A 15,730-nucleotide genomic window follows, 5' to 3' on the forward strand; every position below is an offset into this window, starting at 1 on the left:
AACCTGAAGGTGGGTTCACCTAGGGAGACTGGATTGTGGGAGCGGGTTCGCCTGGATCTGAGGCAGAATTCATCTGTGGGACTGGGCTCTCTCGGGGTGACGGAAGGAGAGGAAGGCAACGTTCCCAGAGATGGGGCACACCTGTGAGGGGTTCGCATAGGGGGCGTGAGCGGGGCTTGTACGTGAGTTAAGAGGCTTTTCCAGGGTAGAGGTCCTGTGCAGGCGGGACTCACCTGAAGGGGCGGAGCTCCAATGGACCAGGGTAACTTGAGGGCGGGACTCTCGCGGGGCTGGGGGCGCGAGGCTCAGTTCAAGGGACAAGTCCACTTACGGAGCAGAGCTCACAAGTGGCAGAGGGCTTCTGGTGGGCGGGCTCCCTGGAGGCGGGGCTCAGGTGTGACCAGCGACCTCTTGGGGTGGTATTTGGACATCAGGGAGGCTCTCCCAGGAGCAGGAATTCCGGGGGCGGGGCTTGCCTGGGGGCGGGACTCTAGGGGGCGGGACTGCGCGCTCACCTGCGGGGGTTGCTCTGCTCCCCCAGTGACTGCTGCGTGGCCCTCAGGTAGCTCTGGCGCCGCGCCGCAGTCTTGGGTGAGGGCTTTGGGCTGCCGCCGGACTCGTCGCTGTCTTCATCGCCCATCGCCTTGATGTAGCTGCCGCTGCGCATGCGCCGGCACGGGATGTGACCCTCCGCGGTAGTGTCCGCCTCGCGCGGGGACAGCAGTGCGGTGCTCCACTCGCCGCCGCCTCCGGGCACCTGAGAATGGGCGGACAGGCTTCAACGAGGGTGGCGCGTAGGGCAGTGCACGTTCCTAGTGCACCTCTGGCCGCCGCAGGCCGCCCAGCCTCGGGCTCATTACCTGAGTCAGACCTCCCGGTCCTGAGGCACTCTCACTGCCCAGCTCAGAGTTTGGCCTTCCATGCTGGGTACTGCCACTGAAGTCACCCAGCAACCAGGCAGAGGCTTGGGCTGGGAAAGATAGCTGGGTTCTGGAGCTGGCTCTACCGCAGTTTCACTGTGTGGCCTGAAGCAAGCCCCTGTCCCTCTCCAACCTCAGATTTCTCCATGGATCCCAGGCCGTGTGATCACAAAGGCCTCTACTGCAGCTACTTTTCTAAGCAGCCACCCTGTTCCCATCGCTTCCTCTGCTAACTCAGAGGATGGCTTATGATCCCACTGCATAGATGAGAACAGCAGGCTTGAGGCCCCAGATCTGATACCAAGAGCCTAGCCCTGGCACATCAGTATGGGGGCGGGGTCCTCCAAGCCAATCACAATTCCTCATCCCACAGGTGGGTAAACTGAGATACAGAGAGTAGAGTGGCTTTCTGGGGCAGCCACATGGTGAACCAGAAAAGGGGCTCAGTTTTCCCATCTGAACCTCAGGGACACCACCTGTGGAAGGGAGCTGTGATAAGGGCAAATGAAGTCACAGCTGTGAGGGCAGCCCTAGTCCCCAGTGGTTGGGGTGGCAGAGGGAACCTCCCCTGCCCTTCCGAGGCCAGGCTCTGCCAGCTGCTCCAGGGCAGCACGCACAGCCTACACCCCTTGTTAACCTAACACACACTGACATAGACACAGCGTGGATGTTCACCTGGCGATGAATGAGTAGGCACAACTCGGCACCTACATGCTCCTCCGCCTGAGCAGAGTGAACATGCCTCACCGTGTACACGTATCTCAGAGAACAAACATACCTTCCCCCACACACCCACCTCGTCATGTGTGCACCCCTCAACGTGTATACAATGTGAACACAGAGCATACGCACACACCTCACCTGCATGCTAGCCACCACTGCACTGTGGACACATCTCAACATGTCCTCACCTCAACATATACAGAATGCCACCCTTACTAGGTCTGTAAGTCACCACAGATGCCCAGGTATACACGATACTCAGTGTATACAACATACCCGTTTTTCACCACATGCAAATGCACACTCCCCAGATCACCATTCCTGCACTGATATCACATTCTTCTTGGTGCTTGCCAGTGGTCAATGCTCAGCTGAGGGAGAGTCTGTGTCTGGGACTCTCACCCCAATGGCTCTGCTTAGCCTTCCTATAACCCGCTTCCCCAGCTGACTACCCAGCCACTCCCTGGAGCCTGTACATTCTACTCCCTAAACCATTTGCTATTCCATCCTCCCTACTTCTACCTGTCCCTCGGGAAGGCGGCCATGTATATCCCTGCTCAAAATCTGTTGTTACCCCAGGCCCTGCCCACCATCTCCTGTCCCGCAAGCAAGGAGCACAATCCCAGGGCCTGTAGGGCCACCCTTTCATGATGTTCTGAAGCATTTTCATATGATCAGACCAAACCATATCATTCTGAAAGGAAGCCACGTCATACACCACTCTCACTGATATTTCTAAACTAGAAAGTGGACTGAGAGCCACAAAAGCCTTAAATATATAAGACATTGCCTAGATTTCATTTTCTTTCTATTGTTAAAAAGCCTTTTCCTCCTTAGTCTCACTGTCTTTGGAATTTTATATAGAATGACAAGAACTCAGGGCTTTGCCATACTTTGATGTTCATCTGGTTCAAATGCATCTAATGTGTTCCAGGACTGTGCTGGCATATCTGTCCCCAACCCCCCCACCCCCGCCCTCCCCACAGGATGAGGCTCTCACCACCTAGAGAAGCAGCCCCTTCCATCTTGACGTGTAGTGAAATCTGCTTCCTGTAACTTTTACCCACAGCTCGGACTCTGCCCCCGGGAGCCACCCAGTTCACAGCCACTCTCCCTGTCCTTGAGAAACCTGGGGGATGCGTAGCAGCAGAGACAGCTGAGCCTTCTGCCACTTTCCTTGAGTGTGGCCTTGGTGCATAATAAGTGCTTCAATAAACATTAGCATTTGAAAGGAGAAAGCTAGTCCCCCAAACTGAGTTAGGGCCTCTGGGTTCCTGCAGCCCTCCATGCTCATCTCCAGCACATTCTGCTCACACTGACGTGACTCTTCGTGTGTCTCTCTCCCAGCATCCTGATAATCGGGGCTCTATCTTACTTATTTCTAGCTCCGTTCATTTGAGTGTCCACCTGTTCATCTATCCCTCTCCCGTCTCACATTTCCTAAGCATTTCCTCTATGCTAGACCCTGTCTTGGGCCTCGGGGACACACAACTGCATCAGATATGGCCCCTGTCCTCGAGGAGCCTCTAGGCTGGTGGGAGTAGCAGACAGGAGGCCGGCAATTAGAATGCCATGAAATTGGTCCTGTGAGGCGGGTAGATGGCACGGCTTCCAGATTTGTCTTCTAAAGGACAGGGACATGTTTTAGTCTCTCCTCAGGGATGGTCTCAGAAATGAATGTCTGCTGAGAGCACGACCAGTGGAAGGAACCCCCTTATTGGCAGGTTTTATCAGCCCCCCCATTTCTGAGGCAAGTAAAGAGAGGCCTGAGTAAAGAACTTTCCAAGTGAAGCTGTGGTGCAGGTGGACCTCACAACTGGTGCCTTCCCCACACCCCTCACGCCTCCCTGACCCTGGCAGGGACCTACCTGTAGGTAGTGATAGGCTAGACCCTGGTGGCAGGATTTGGACTTCAGCATGCTCTTATCCAAGGTGGCTGAGGTCTTCTGGCAGACCTCGTGGGCGTGGCTGAGGGTCAGAGTGGACCAGGAGCCCCGCTTGACATAGTTGGTGTCGGTGCCCACCCCAAGGCTGGGGCAGGAGGCTGGGGGTGCGGGTGGGGGTGGCGGGGAAGTCAGCTCAGTGGTATTGTTCTTGGAGGCTTTGAGCATGTGCCCGCTGATGGTGTTGTAGGCGTGCATGAAGTAACGTGGCTGGCTGCGTTCTGCCTGGCGGCCTAGTGTCATCAGCCCGGAGGCTGGCCCGCTGCTGCGGAAGGGACCACCCTCGCCGTCCAAGTTGTCGTCGGAGCTCCACCAGCCCGAGATGTTGGAGCGGCTGCGCCGTTTGGGCTCCCCAGCCTTGGCCCGCTCCTTGCTCTTGGCCCTCCGGCCCTTGCCGTCCTCCAGGCCACCTTTCTTGTTGCCATTGCCACCGATCTTGCCTGCTGTGCCCTCCAGTGAGGGTGCCTTGGTGAAGAAGAGCCGCTGGACTGAGTGGACCAGGTGGCGGATACGGCCAGGACTCTCACCACGCGCCTTGGCCTCACCGCGGGGGAACTGGAGCGTGCTGAAGCCATCGCGGTGGATGGGCAGCTGCTTCTCAAACTGGTCCAGGAGGTTGGCAGGCAGCCGGTTGATCTTGGTGGCCTGGGCATGGCTGGGGAAGGGGCTCTCCTCTGGCACCTCGAAGTGGGAGTTATAGTGGATGCGGGGGAAAGTACTGCTCGGTGGTGGCAGCTGGTTGTTGAGCGGGAAGAGGCCATCCCCTGGCAGAGCATTCTGTCCAGGGAAGCGAGCCTCGCGGGCAAAGGCCTCCGTGGGCGACAGCAGGTAGGGGTTGCGGTCAGGCCCTGCAAACAGCGGCTCGTGCGGTGGGTCCAGGCTGTCAGAGAGGTGGCGGGGACGGCTGTCACCGAGGCCTTTCATGATCCTGGCCCTCGAGGCAGGGGCCGTTGCCCTAGTGGGGTGCCCAGGTCGCCTCTCCCGGGCAGCAGCTATCCTGAGGAGAGAAGACAGGGAAGCGTCAGCTGGATGTGGGGGTGGGGGACAGGGTGCCAGGAAGGTCAACCAGATCCCCACAGATCTCAGGGGTGGAAGGATTTCTGATGGCTCCTGGTCTGCCCTTAACATTGAGGGGCAGAGGACAAGAGTACAAATGGAGGTCTGCATATCAGACATATGAATAAAGGTTACAACTCAGGCCAGCACAGTTAAAATAGGTTCAGCTCTCCCGCCTTGATGAATATATCTTCATAATAACCTGGAAGGCCAGGTTTAAACTCAGGCTTCTGAATTCCTCTGAATTCCATGGTGGAATGTGGTGGGGGGAGCTGCCTGCCTTCCATGTTATTCCTATCTGACTCTGTCCCTCCCCACGAGGAGCTGTACATACACATACACATACACTCCACATGCCCCCACGACAGCCACCCCTGAGGCCTAGGGATGGTCCCACTGACAGTGTAAGCCACTCATGGTTGAAAGAGGACAGTGAGGTCTTCTAAAGAGTACAGCCCAGGGCGGGGGCTCCTCTTACCTGGGTCTGAGGGAAATACTGCCCAACTCTTTATTTTAGCAGAGGAATCCTCACATTAAATAGAGATCCTCTATAAAAACCTGCTCTGTCCTCAAGAAGTCTACCAAGTGGGACCTCCAAGCTAGACGCTGGGGGCTGCAGACATCAGAGAGGCCAACAAGCCCATTAGCCCATCATTTCCGAACTGGTATGAATCAGCGACGGCAAGACTGGAACGAGTTTCCCAGAGTCAATACAGGGGCACAACCTCAGGACTGGGTGGAGAGGGCAAGGCCTCAGGAGAGGCCGTTATGCCTCAGTTTCTCTATCCGTAAAATGGGGGCAGTTGGACTAGTTGGGTCTTTCAGCCAGGACCATCCTGGAAATACCAGTCTCACACTTAGGCAAGTCTCTTCCCTTTCTGGGTCTCAGTCTTTCTATCTCCACCAGTAAGGTTTCTAAGTCCTGAACCCCACCGGCCCTGCTCAGAAGAGTCCCAAGGCTTGGTCTAACCTGTGCCTGGTGTGCTGAGGATCAGCATGGCTAGAACAGAGCAAGTGAGGGTAAGGGCAGTGGGAGGAGCACTCTCGGAGGGCCTGGGCCAGGTCAGAGTGAACAGACTGCTGCCTGAAGCCAAGTGTGACAGAATGACGGCTCCCAAAGGTGCCCATGTCCTAAACCCCAGAATCTGCGATTATGTTACTTTACATGTTAAAAGGGACTCTGCAGATGTGATTAAGGATCTTGAGATGGGGAGATTATCCTGGATTATCTGGAGAGGTACAACCTAATCACATGAGTCCTTATAAGGAGGAGGCATGAGGGTCAGAGTCAGAGAAGGAGATATGATCGTGGGAGCAGAGATGCGGGATCACGAGCCAAGGAATGGGGCAGCCTTTAGAAGCTGGAAGAGGCAAGGGGTCAGATTCTCCCCTAGAGCCTCCAGAAGGAATGCAGCTCTGCGACGCATTTTGGATTTTTGACCTTTAGAACCATAAGATAATAAATACATCTGTACTGTTTTAAGCCACTAAATTTGTGGTAATTTGTTACAGCAGCAATAGAAAACGAACAAACCAAGCATGGGTTTGGGGGTCCGAGACCCCCTCTCACCTCTTAGAGCAGCTCTGAAGGCAAATCCCAGGTCCCAAAGAACACTGTGTGAAAAGCACTGGCCAAAGTGAAACCCCCATCTTATTGAAGGGGAACCTGGAACCCTTAGAGGGGAGGAACTTTCCCTAGATCACACAGTAGCTGAGGTCCAGTGGCTGAGGCAGGACTGGGGCCCAGGCTCTTCCTATTTCTACACGTAGCTGTCCTGCAACTATTACCCCGATCTGGCTGGCCCTAAGACGCCTAAGGATCTGAGAATGATTTCCTTGGATCTAGCCAGTTTAATGACCAACAGTGCCCTAGGCCTTCCCCTGAGACTGCTGCAGAGTCCACCTGGCTTGAATTCTCCTCCTTCTCTTCCAGATTCTTCTTGCCTCTAGGAGTCTGATGGACCCCACTCCTGGAGTCCAGAGCACTTTGGTGACAGTCCTCGTGGCTGAGCAGCCCCTCAGAACCATTTCTGCTTCCACCAGGAGGCTTGTCAGAGCGTTTATCCCCGGCCTGGAGAGGAAGTCTGCTGACTGACATCTTTATCTTTACACCATATCCTCACGACAGCCACACAAGATGGGGAACCGTTATCGCCATTTTACAGATGGGGAAACTGAGGCTGGGAGAGAAAGTTCTAGTTAAGGTGAAATAGGTAACTCGGACTTCAGCTACCCCTTCAGTGTCCTGGACAGTCAAGGATCCCCCTCCACTCCAGCCAGCAGCAGCTCCCTCTGGGTGAACCTCCTCTTAAAGACAATTTCAGGCAAATACAAAACCACCCCCACATCCCTCCTGCTCCCCAGATCTTTCGTGGCCTCCTCAAATCCCCTTGAGGCCACAGTGCTCTCTGGGCTCAGGGGCCAGCCTCTTGGCACTCCTGCTGGAGAACTGTGTATGCAGCAATATGCCTTGATGCCCACTCAAGTAAGGCCAGCCATACTGAAAACACGCCATTGTTTGCAAACACAGCCCCACTCACTCCGCAGGGGCCTGACTCCCTAGAAATGCTGTAGGTGGAGAGGACTGGCTACCAGGAGTAGAAGACAGCTGCAGGCCCTGCTCCAGAAGCCAACACTCCATTCAGTTTCCCCAGCCCAGGGCACCTTCTCCGGCCCTCCTAGGGAGGAGCTGCCATCAGTTTGACATCACGGGTACTCCTGACCCGAGGAATCCAGGGTCACCCCAGGACCGTGTGAGCCTGGGCCCATGGCCACCTCCCTAAGCCTCAGACTGTGCCTCTGCCGCATAGGGTCACAAGGAGGAGGCAAGAGAAAGTGTGGGAAAGTGCGTGGTGAACTGTGAAGTGCAGGCACATGCTGTTCCCTGGGGGAAAATTCCTGCCTCAGGTTCTGGTAGTCTTGACTGATGACGCCCCTTGCCTGGTTTATGGGGGAAGGAGTTTGACAGGTCCCTGCCTTGGAGGTGCTTCTGGGATCATAGGAGGGAGAGTAGAGCTGCCATCCTCAGCAAGACCTCCGGAGACCAGCTAGTCACTAATGATCACGAGTGACCTCCCAACTGCTTTCCCTCCTGTGACTGGGCCCTCATTGTTAAGAGAGTCTCTTCCTCTGACTTCTGAGGCCCTGCATTTCTACACCTTAAATGCTGGTGCATCCCAGGGCCATGGGTAGGCCCATAGTCTCACCACATCAGTAAAATGCTTCGGTGTCACCCAGCAGGGGCTCAAGCCAGACAGACACCTGGGCATCATCTTGAATTCTTCCCTCTCCTGACCTTCCAGGTCCTTCCCCTAGTAATAGCCCCCACAGTACCTGGAAAAGGATTCTGCCTCAGTCTTAGTTCCTGTAGTCTAGGTGGAGCCAGTCCTATCCCAGAAACCCAGGGGTAGACACATGGCTGAGGCTTGGCCAATCAGAGCCTGGCATCCCTTCCTGAGTACTGATTGGCTCAGAGGTGAAAATAGGATCTTCACCAATGAGAGTTGGACTTGAGATTATGGTTGAACTCTCGAAAACAAGTCACCCTCCTTTCTTTTGGGACTGCTGTGCTTGGCAGAGTGTTAGCCTGGAATCCTTCATCAAGATCTCGCTTGATGTCTTAGACATGAGAGTCAAGAGACGTTTTGCTTAAGTCTGAGTTAGGTTTCTTTGTTTTTAACAAAAGCAGGATTGACACTGTTCAGCCTCCCATTTGGTTGGTTACTACAGCAGTGGCTGTAGGTGCCCTGCCTATAGCTCCTGTAGCCTCATAACTATGGTGCCTAATAGGCTGACTTCCAGCTATCTGCATCTGCACATCCCTTGCGGTAGGGGAGCTTTCTTTAGCAGCTGGAGCCTGCTCGGCTCACACCTGACTTGGCTGGCAGGAACTGCCAGATAATTAACAACCCTCAACCTGGAGTTGGTATGTAAATACCCCAGGTCCTCCACCCATCAGGTGGGACAACTGAGCTGCCCAGTAGGACTGAGCTGAGTTGCCCGCAGTGCTAACTTGCTTGATAATGCTTCCTTCATTGGCCGCCTCCCCTTTCCTGCCTTATCCGCCCCCTCCCCAGACACACACACACACACAGACACACACACGATGCTCACTGCTTGTTCCCAAATGAAGTACTTGCTCTTGAATGCTTGTGTTAGGCATGCTTCTGGAGAAAACCAACTATGACAGTCACTGAGTCACAGTGATTCTGCTTCGGTTTAGTTTTCAGATGCCATCCCCTCTCTGTATCCTCTGCCTGTGTCATTGTGTCACTCTGGGTCACTCCCACCCCTCACCTGGACAACTGTACCAAACTCCTCCTTCTGCATCCACTCTAAGACCCCTACAATCCAGGTTCTAAACTGCGGGTGGAGTGATATTTCTAACATGCCAAAACAGTACTGCTCTTCTCCCCATGGCTCTTGGGATGAATCTTCGACTCCTAAGTCTGGCGTTCAATACCATTGGAGAGCTAGTCTCTGCAGATCTCTAATCCTCAGTTCCACTCACATGGCTTGCTGGAGCTAAAGGAACTGTGAGACAAAGAGTGTCATCCTGGAGAAGGGACAGCATAAGGCCTCATAGCAAGGGCTGTCTAGGCCTGGAACTCAGGTCTCCCGACAGCCCACCAGCCCTCCTGAACTAAAGGATGTATGAAGGAAGTCCTGGGGCTACATCACCAGCTAAGGAGCAGAAGGGGAGGCGGGTGGAACAGCATGAGGAGGAGGCTCAGCAAAGATTGAAGGTCCAGAAATCCCAGCATGGTCCAGTTTTTGCTAGCTCATCTTCAACCTCATCCCCATCCCCCACTCCCTCCTGTCAACCAAATCCATTGCCTTGTGGATTGTCACTCTTTAGTTCTCATCATTCTTGGAAACTCTACTTGCTTGCTAGCTTATTGTTCATTCTCTCCTAGGTCTGTGCTGTCCAATATGGTATCCACCTGCTACACATGGCTATATAGCACTTGAAATGTACCTAGTGCAAATGAGGAACTGAATTTTTAATTTTAATTAATTTTAGTTAATTTAAATTTAAATAGTCATATGTGGAAAGTGGCTACCATATTGGACAGTCAATTCTAGAACTTCAAACCAACCTACCTCCTTGATCACTGCCTTCCAAAGCTGAGGTCCAGGATACTCTTTCCTCTAACATCTGTCCACCTTTTTGAATGGGAACCCTAAGTCATTTATTTTCTGACTTTCTTATATCTAATAGATGCGTCATTGGAAAGGCTTTATATTTCTCCCTACGGGTTTTCTTCTTTTCTTTAAAAAATTTTTTTCAGGAAAAATGCGCAGAACAATTTTAAAGTGTATAATTCAGTGACACTTAGTGCATTCACAATGCCGTGTAACCACTACCTCTATCTAGATCCAAAGCATTTTCTTAATCCCAAAAGAAAATTCTGTACCCGATAAGCAGTCATAGTCTCTTTACCTTCCAGCCCCTGGCAACTAATCTGTTTTCGGTCTCTATGGATTTACCTGTTTTTATTTTTATTGTGGTAAAAGATACATAACATAAAATTTGCCACTCTAACAATTGTTAAGTGTGCACTTCAGTGGCACTAATTACATTCAAATGTTGTAAAACTACCACCATTATCTATGTCTATAACTTTCTCATCACCCCGAACAGAAACTCTATGAGCTTAATGGTTATAGACTGCTTATAGAATAACTCCTTATTCTCACCCCTTCTCCAGCCCCTGGTAAATTCTAACCTATTTTCTGTCTCTATGAATTTGTCTAGTCTGGATATTTCGCATAAGTGGAATCACAGATAACACTTGTTCTATCTGGCTTATTTCACTAAGCATAAAGTTTTCAAGGTCCTTCCATGTTGTAGCATATGTCAGAACTTCACTTTTTTTATGGCTGAATAATATGTACATGTCACCTTTTGTCTGTCCATTCATCTACTGATAGGCATTTGGGTTACTTCCACCTTTGGGCTATTATGAATAATGCTATAATTAACACTGGTGTCCAAGTTACCTGTTTGAGTCTTCTCTTTCAGTTCCTTTGGGGTCTCTATGTCATATGGTAATTCTGTGTTTAACTTTTAAACTGTCTTCCACGGTGGCCACACATTTTACATTCCCAGGAGCAATGTATGGGGTTCCGATTTCTCTGCGCCCTCACCAACACTTGTTATTTTCTTTTCTTACCAGATGCATGATTTGCAAATATTTTCTCCCATTCTGTCCCTATAAGTTTTTAATAGGTAGTGTTTTTCAACTTTTCCTGGTCTGGCCCCTCATTCTTTTCTTCCCCCAGGATGCCCTGGCCTATTCCCATAACTCCTTGTGAGCAAGGCTGGTTCTTCTCATCTGAGAGGCAGAGAGGAAAGAGAAAGGGTCTGGAGATGGGCATGTAGCGGATGCTGTAGTGGCCACCCAGGTCCCTGCTCAGGACTGAGGCACTCATGTCTTCAGTTGCCAAGAGCACCGGCTGCTGACAGTGCGCAGCTGGGTACCTGCTAGGATCTGCTCTCAGCCAAAGGGAAATGCCTCACCAAGGTTACGCTCCTTCTCCGGGGGGCAGCCTGTACCCAGTAACTGGTTGATGTGCGGGCACCAAGGCCTGGCTCTCTTGCCCAGTTCAGAACAACCCCGAGTTCCTGTCGTAGCTCCAGAGCTCCCCGAGGGATTAGCTGAGGTCTTTGCTGTAAGTACATCTCCCTTCAACTCCTCCTTGTGCCCAATTCTGCACCCCTCACCTGTCACTGGGATTCCCAAGAGACTTCCCATGCAAACCTCAGTCTTTTCCTGGGGAACCTGATCATAAGACAGAACTTTCCCTCCTTGCCACAGGAAATTCACCGATTTAATTACTCCTCCTAAGCCTCAGTTTCTGCTTTTAAAACATGGGGATGAGGGGATGAGGACCGTTACTTTTCAAGATTATGATGAGGATTAAATGTGATGCCTTATAGAAAGCCTCTGTCATTTAGGCACTAGATAAACATCAGTCATGCTCTCCTCACCTGTGTTTCTTGGGGACAGGCCAAGGCTTCCAGTGTAGAGACACAGCACAGTGGGAAGTGCAAGCACCTGGACCTGGATTCAGATCCTGGCTCTGCTCTTTACTTGTTGTGACCTCAGACTGGTCCCTCTCTAGGCCTCAGTGTCCACCTCTAGGCAGTAGGGGCTTTGAATGAGGGTGGTCTAGGCATCTCGTCACAGTGGTTCACTCTGGGCTCTCTTGGTCAGGGTTCCTGGAACAGCGAGGGTCAGCACCACAGCCACCCGACACCCAGGGTGGCAGGAGCCTCACCTTGGGGAGGTCTTAAAATAGGCAGTCCTCGGCCTTGCAGGGGAAGCAGCTGGCTGCCTCGGCTGCCTTTGTCTCTGAGCTATACTTAGGCCCATCCGGGTGCTCATAATTACCTCTCATTAATTTCAGCCTCACTGCCCTCGTGGAAACATGGAGGAACTAGGGGAGCTGCTGCCTCCCCAGGAGCCCTGCCTGCCCCATGGTGCCTCTGTGTCTGTAGCCACTACCTCCATCTGCACAGAGTGGGGCCTCCTTGCCCCATCCCAGCTCATCCTGGAGCCAGAGTTGGCCTGTGAACACGGGAGAGCCAATTAGGGACAAGGCCAGGAACGGAACCCAGCATGGTTCTTTCTGTAGCAAAACTTACCTGTGTCATTCCCTTAATCTGCGGATCCTCTTGCCTCCTCAGTCCAAACCCCTTGGTGTGGCAGTCAAGACCCTCACTTATCTGACCCCAAATACTTTATGAGACGTTACCAATCCCATTTCCTTTCTTCACAGCCCCTCCTTTTAACCAGCCTAGATTCTTTACTATTTCCTACTTATTTCCTGTATTTGGTGCTACTAGAAAGACTGGTTTTGTCTAAGGTTGCTTTAACAGAGATAGAGTCTAAATGAAGGGAGGGGATTGTCCTGTTGTTAAGAGACAGACAACTAGAATGGGGCATGAGAGGGTGAGTCAAATGAAGAAAGGCTGGAAATGATGTGGGTGGAATGGCTGAACACTCTGGGGATGTTCAGAGCCATCCGTGGAAGTCACGGCCACTGCCTGAGGCCCCTGAAGGGATGACGTGTATAAGAGGGAGGATGGAATCTATGGGGCCTCTTGGTGCTGCCTGGGATAAGGGAAAAGGTAGAGAGAGGTAGGCTGTGTTACACTGTGACGTCATCTCCAGATACCCACCCTGTTCTCCTCCCACATCTCTCGCCACACCTGCTCTCTCTCTTGCTGGCCTCTCCTCTTCTGACCTCTAAGTGCTAGAAGAACTAGAAGCTCTTTGCTTCTCTCTATACTCTCTCTCCTGCTGATCTCATCCAGACTCGTGGCTTAAATACGAACTATATCTGACAACTCCTAAATTTATATCTTCCACTCAATCTTTCTCAAACACCAGACTCGTATCTCTAACTGTGTCCTTGACATCTTGCCCTGGACGTCTGACAGGTCCAAAATCAAAAGCCTGATCTCTCACCCACCCTGACCTGTTCTTCCCACGGTCTGCCCCAATTCAGCTCATGACAACATCCTCCTCCTGCTTGCTCAGGTCAGAAACCCTGGAACCATTCTTGACTCCTCTTTCTCCCACCCTCTACATCCCATTCAACAGCAAACCCTTCAAAAAAAAAAACCCCGCTACTTTCAAGATATCTCAGAAGCCCACCACTTCTCACCACGTCCACAGCCCTGCCCAGGGCCAGACCCCCATCTCTTACCCAGATGACAAGACTCCCATGACTCTTAGACTAAAAGCCAATCTTCTGACTCTTCCTACTTCCTGCTTTTCCGACCTCATTTCCTGCTTCTGCTCCCTTGGGCCTCCATTCTGTTCTTTGAACAAGGATCATTAGTTAACTCTCGTCTTGGGGCTTTTGCTCTTATTGATGCATCTGCCTGAAATGCTCTTCCCGCTCCCCAGCCTTTGACCACACAACTACTCCTTCACTTCATACAGGTCTTGGCTCGCAGGCTTCCTCTGCAGAGAGGCTGGCCAAAGCCGCCCCTCACCTCCCAGCCCCCTCAGCTGTATCGCCTGACAGAGCATGGGACAGCAGGGACAAGGTCTGTCTTTGTCACTGCTGTGTCACTAGCACCCAGCACAGGGCCTGGATGCAAGAGAGACTCATAAGGCTTTTACCAAATGAAAGAGCGGCAGAACGTCTTGGGGATGCCTACAAATGATGCAAAAAGTGAAGCAGCTATAGCGTGGTAAGTTTTTGGCTCAAGCTAATCAGAGCAATCCTTTATTAAGTGCGTACTGTGTACTAGGTTCTACCCATATGCTAGCTCATTTAATCCTCACTACAGCTCTTCCTGGTGGGAAGCATGAAATTCAGTGAAGCTGCTGTCAAATTTTCGTATAATTTTTTATGCAGAAATAGGTAAATAATACACTTATGTTAGAGGACAAAAAGCAGCTCAGATGGCTCAAGTCACCTGTTCTAGGCCACACAGACAGTAGCGGGTAAAGTCTGATGTGAATCAACCTGACTCTTAAGCCCACATTCCATGGCCTTGCCCACCAGGCTGATGTTCAGGATCCTTTTCATCTATGACAGCTCCGTTATTCTGATGGATTCAAGGTCCAAATTGTTTCTAGCCTAAGTCTGTGTCCATAGCAACTGTTTAGAAAGCATGAAATCCAATCAATTGGTTGTTTGGTCAACAAGAGAGCAGGCAATGACTAGAGCAGACACCCCTGGATTGGGATGCTTAGATGTGTGGCTAACATTGTCCCCAACTCAGGCCCCCTCCTCTATCTGAAGTCCAAATCCCATGTCGCCCATCTTGACAATGAACTCAGAATGTGGGTGCTGCAGCTCCTCTTGGATGAGGGGTACAGATCTGTGGCTGAGGGACTCGTGGGGACAGGGCTGCTTACCAGGCCTCTCTGAGGCCATGGTGCATTTAACTTGCCTGGCCTCAGCTGAGGCTTCAGAGGTCACAGGCCCGCCTCCCCACCCTCTGGCTCAGCACTCATCTTCGTGTTGCAGACACGGAAAAGACAGAAGAAAACAGACCTAGAATCTCAGAACACCGGAACTGCAGAGGCATCCTTAAGAAACTCGAACAGAATCTCTTCACTCAGTTCCCTTCAACCCCTTTAAGGTCCTTCCTTATCCTCAGGCAACATACCAGTCTCCTCATTCAGTTATTTCTCTATCTCACCCATCCCTTCACTGCCACAGGGCCTTTACACATGTTGTTCCCACTGCCTGAATACTCTTCCTTTCAACTCTTCGTACATCTGACTGCTTCTCTTGATTCCAGTCTCTACTCAAACATCGCCTCCTCAGAGGCCTTCCCTGTCCCATGTCTAAGATGGTTCCTCTGTCCTACCCTGCCCTCTCTCAACTACCTTTCTTATTTCCTTCAAAGCACTTACCAGGTTCTCTAGTTACCTGCTCAGTTCCTTGTGCACTTGATTGATATGTCTCTCCACACTCTGTAGGCTCTGAGAGGTGGGGGTGCGACCTGTGCCTGTTTCATTTTCTACTGTGTCCCTGCTATTAGGCACAGAGTGATCACATAGCAGGTACACAATAAGCAGTTGTTAAATGAATTAGGCAGTCAGACGAATAGAGCCTCAGAGGGAGAGGAACTGGAGAAGGCTGGAGCTGCCCAAAGAGAGGGAAGGGAGTTGGCTGTTGGGTTGTCCCACACCTCTTTCTTGTTTCTTCTCCATATCTGGGTCCCAGGTGGGTTGGGGCTACTGTTTCTGTTTCCCAGAACCTTTCTGGAAATACTGTCCTTCACCTCTCTCCCTGCTTAATATCCTTGAAGCTCAGAAGAAATAGCACCTCCTCCAAGAAGTCTTCCCTGACTTTGCAAGTAGGGGAGAGGCCTCCTCTAAGTTCCTAGTGATAAAAGCCACCACCCTAAGGGATCACAGACAGTCCTGAGTATCCCGCCGTACCAAGAGCAAGGACCCTGCAGAGAGCTAGCACTCCTAAACATTCATGCAAGAAGAGGGTGACATACATACTGGTTTGCCCAGGTTCTACCTGCCGTCCGAGAGTCCCTCATGTCTAGTGCCTGTTTTATTCTGAAAAGTGCCATGGTTTAGATGGTGAATTAGATGCTCA

At 51.7% G+C, this 15,730-nt stretch overlaps 1 protein-coding gene across 5 annotated transcripts in view; it reads right to left on the reverse strand.

Annotated features, from left to right (window-relative positions):
• Nucleotides 1–15,730, reverse strand: part of DLGAP4 (DLG associated protein 4) — a 176,712-nt gene that overhangs the window by 73,949 nt on the left and 87,033 nt on the right. For all 5 annotated transcript variants that reach the window (XM_016148334.2, XM_036229445.1, XM_036229442.1 and 2 more), the window contains 2 exons: nucleotides 3,512–4,583; nucleotides 516–757 (listed from right to left, as the gene is read on the reverse strand). In XM_016148334.2, the coding sequence (XP_016003820.2) occupies nucleotides 516–757; nucleotides 3,512–4,510 (1,241 nt within the window). In that variant the 5' untranslated portion in view covers nucleotides 4,511–4,583. Of the gene's footprint in view, nucleotides 1–515; nucleotides 758–3,511; nucleotides 4,584–15,730 lie in introns of those variants that run through there.

This window comes from Rousettus aegyptiacus, unplaced genomic scaffold (genome assembly GCF_014176215.1).
Source record: "Rousettus aegyptiacus isolate mRouAeg1 unplaced genomic scaffold, mRouAeg1.p scaffold_m13_p_12, whole genome shotgun sequence".
Lineage (NCBI taxonomy): Eukaryota > Metazoa > Chordata > Mammalia > Chiroptera > Pteropodidae > Rousettus > Rousettus aegyptiacus.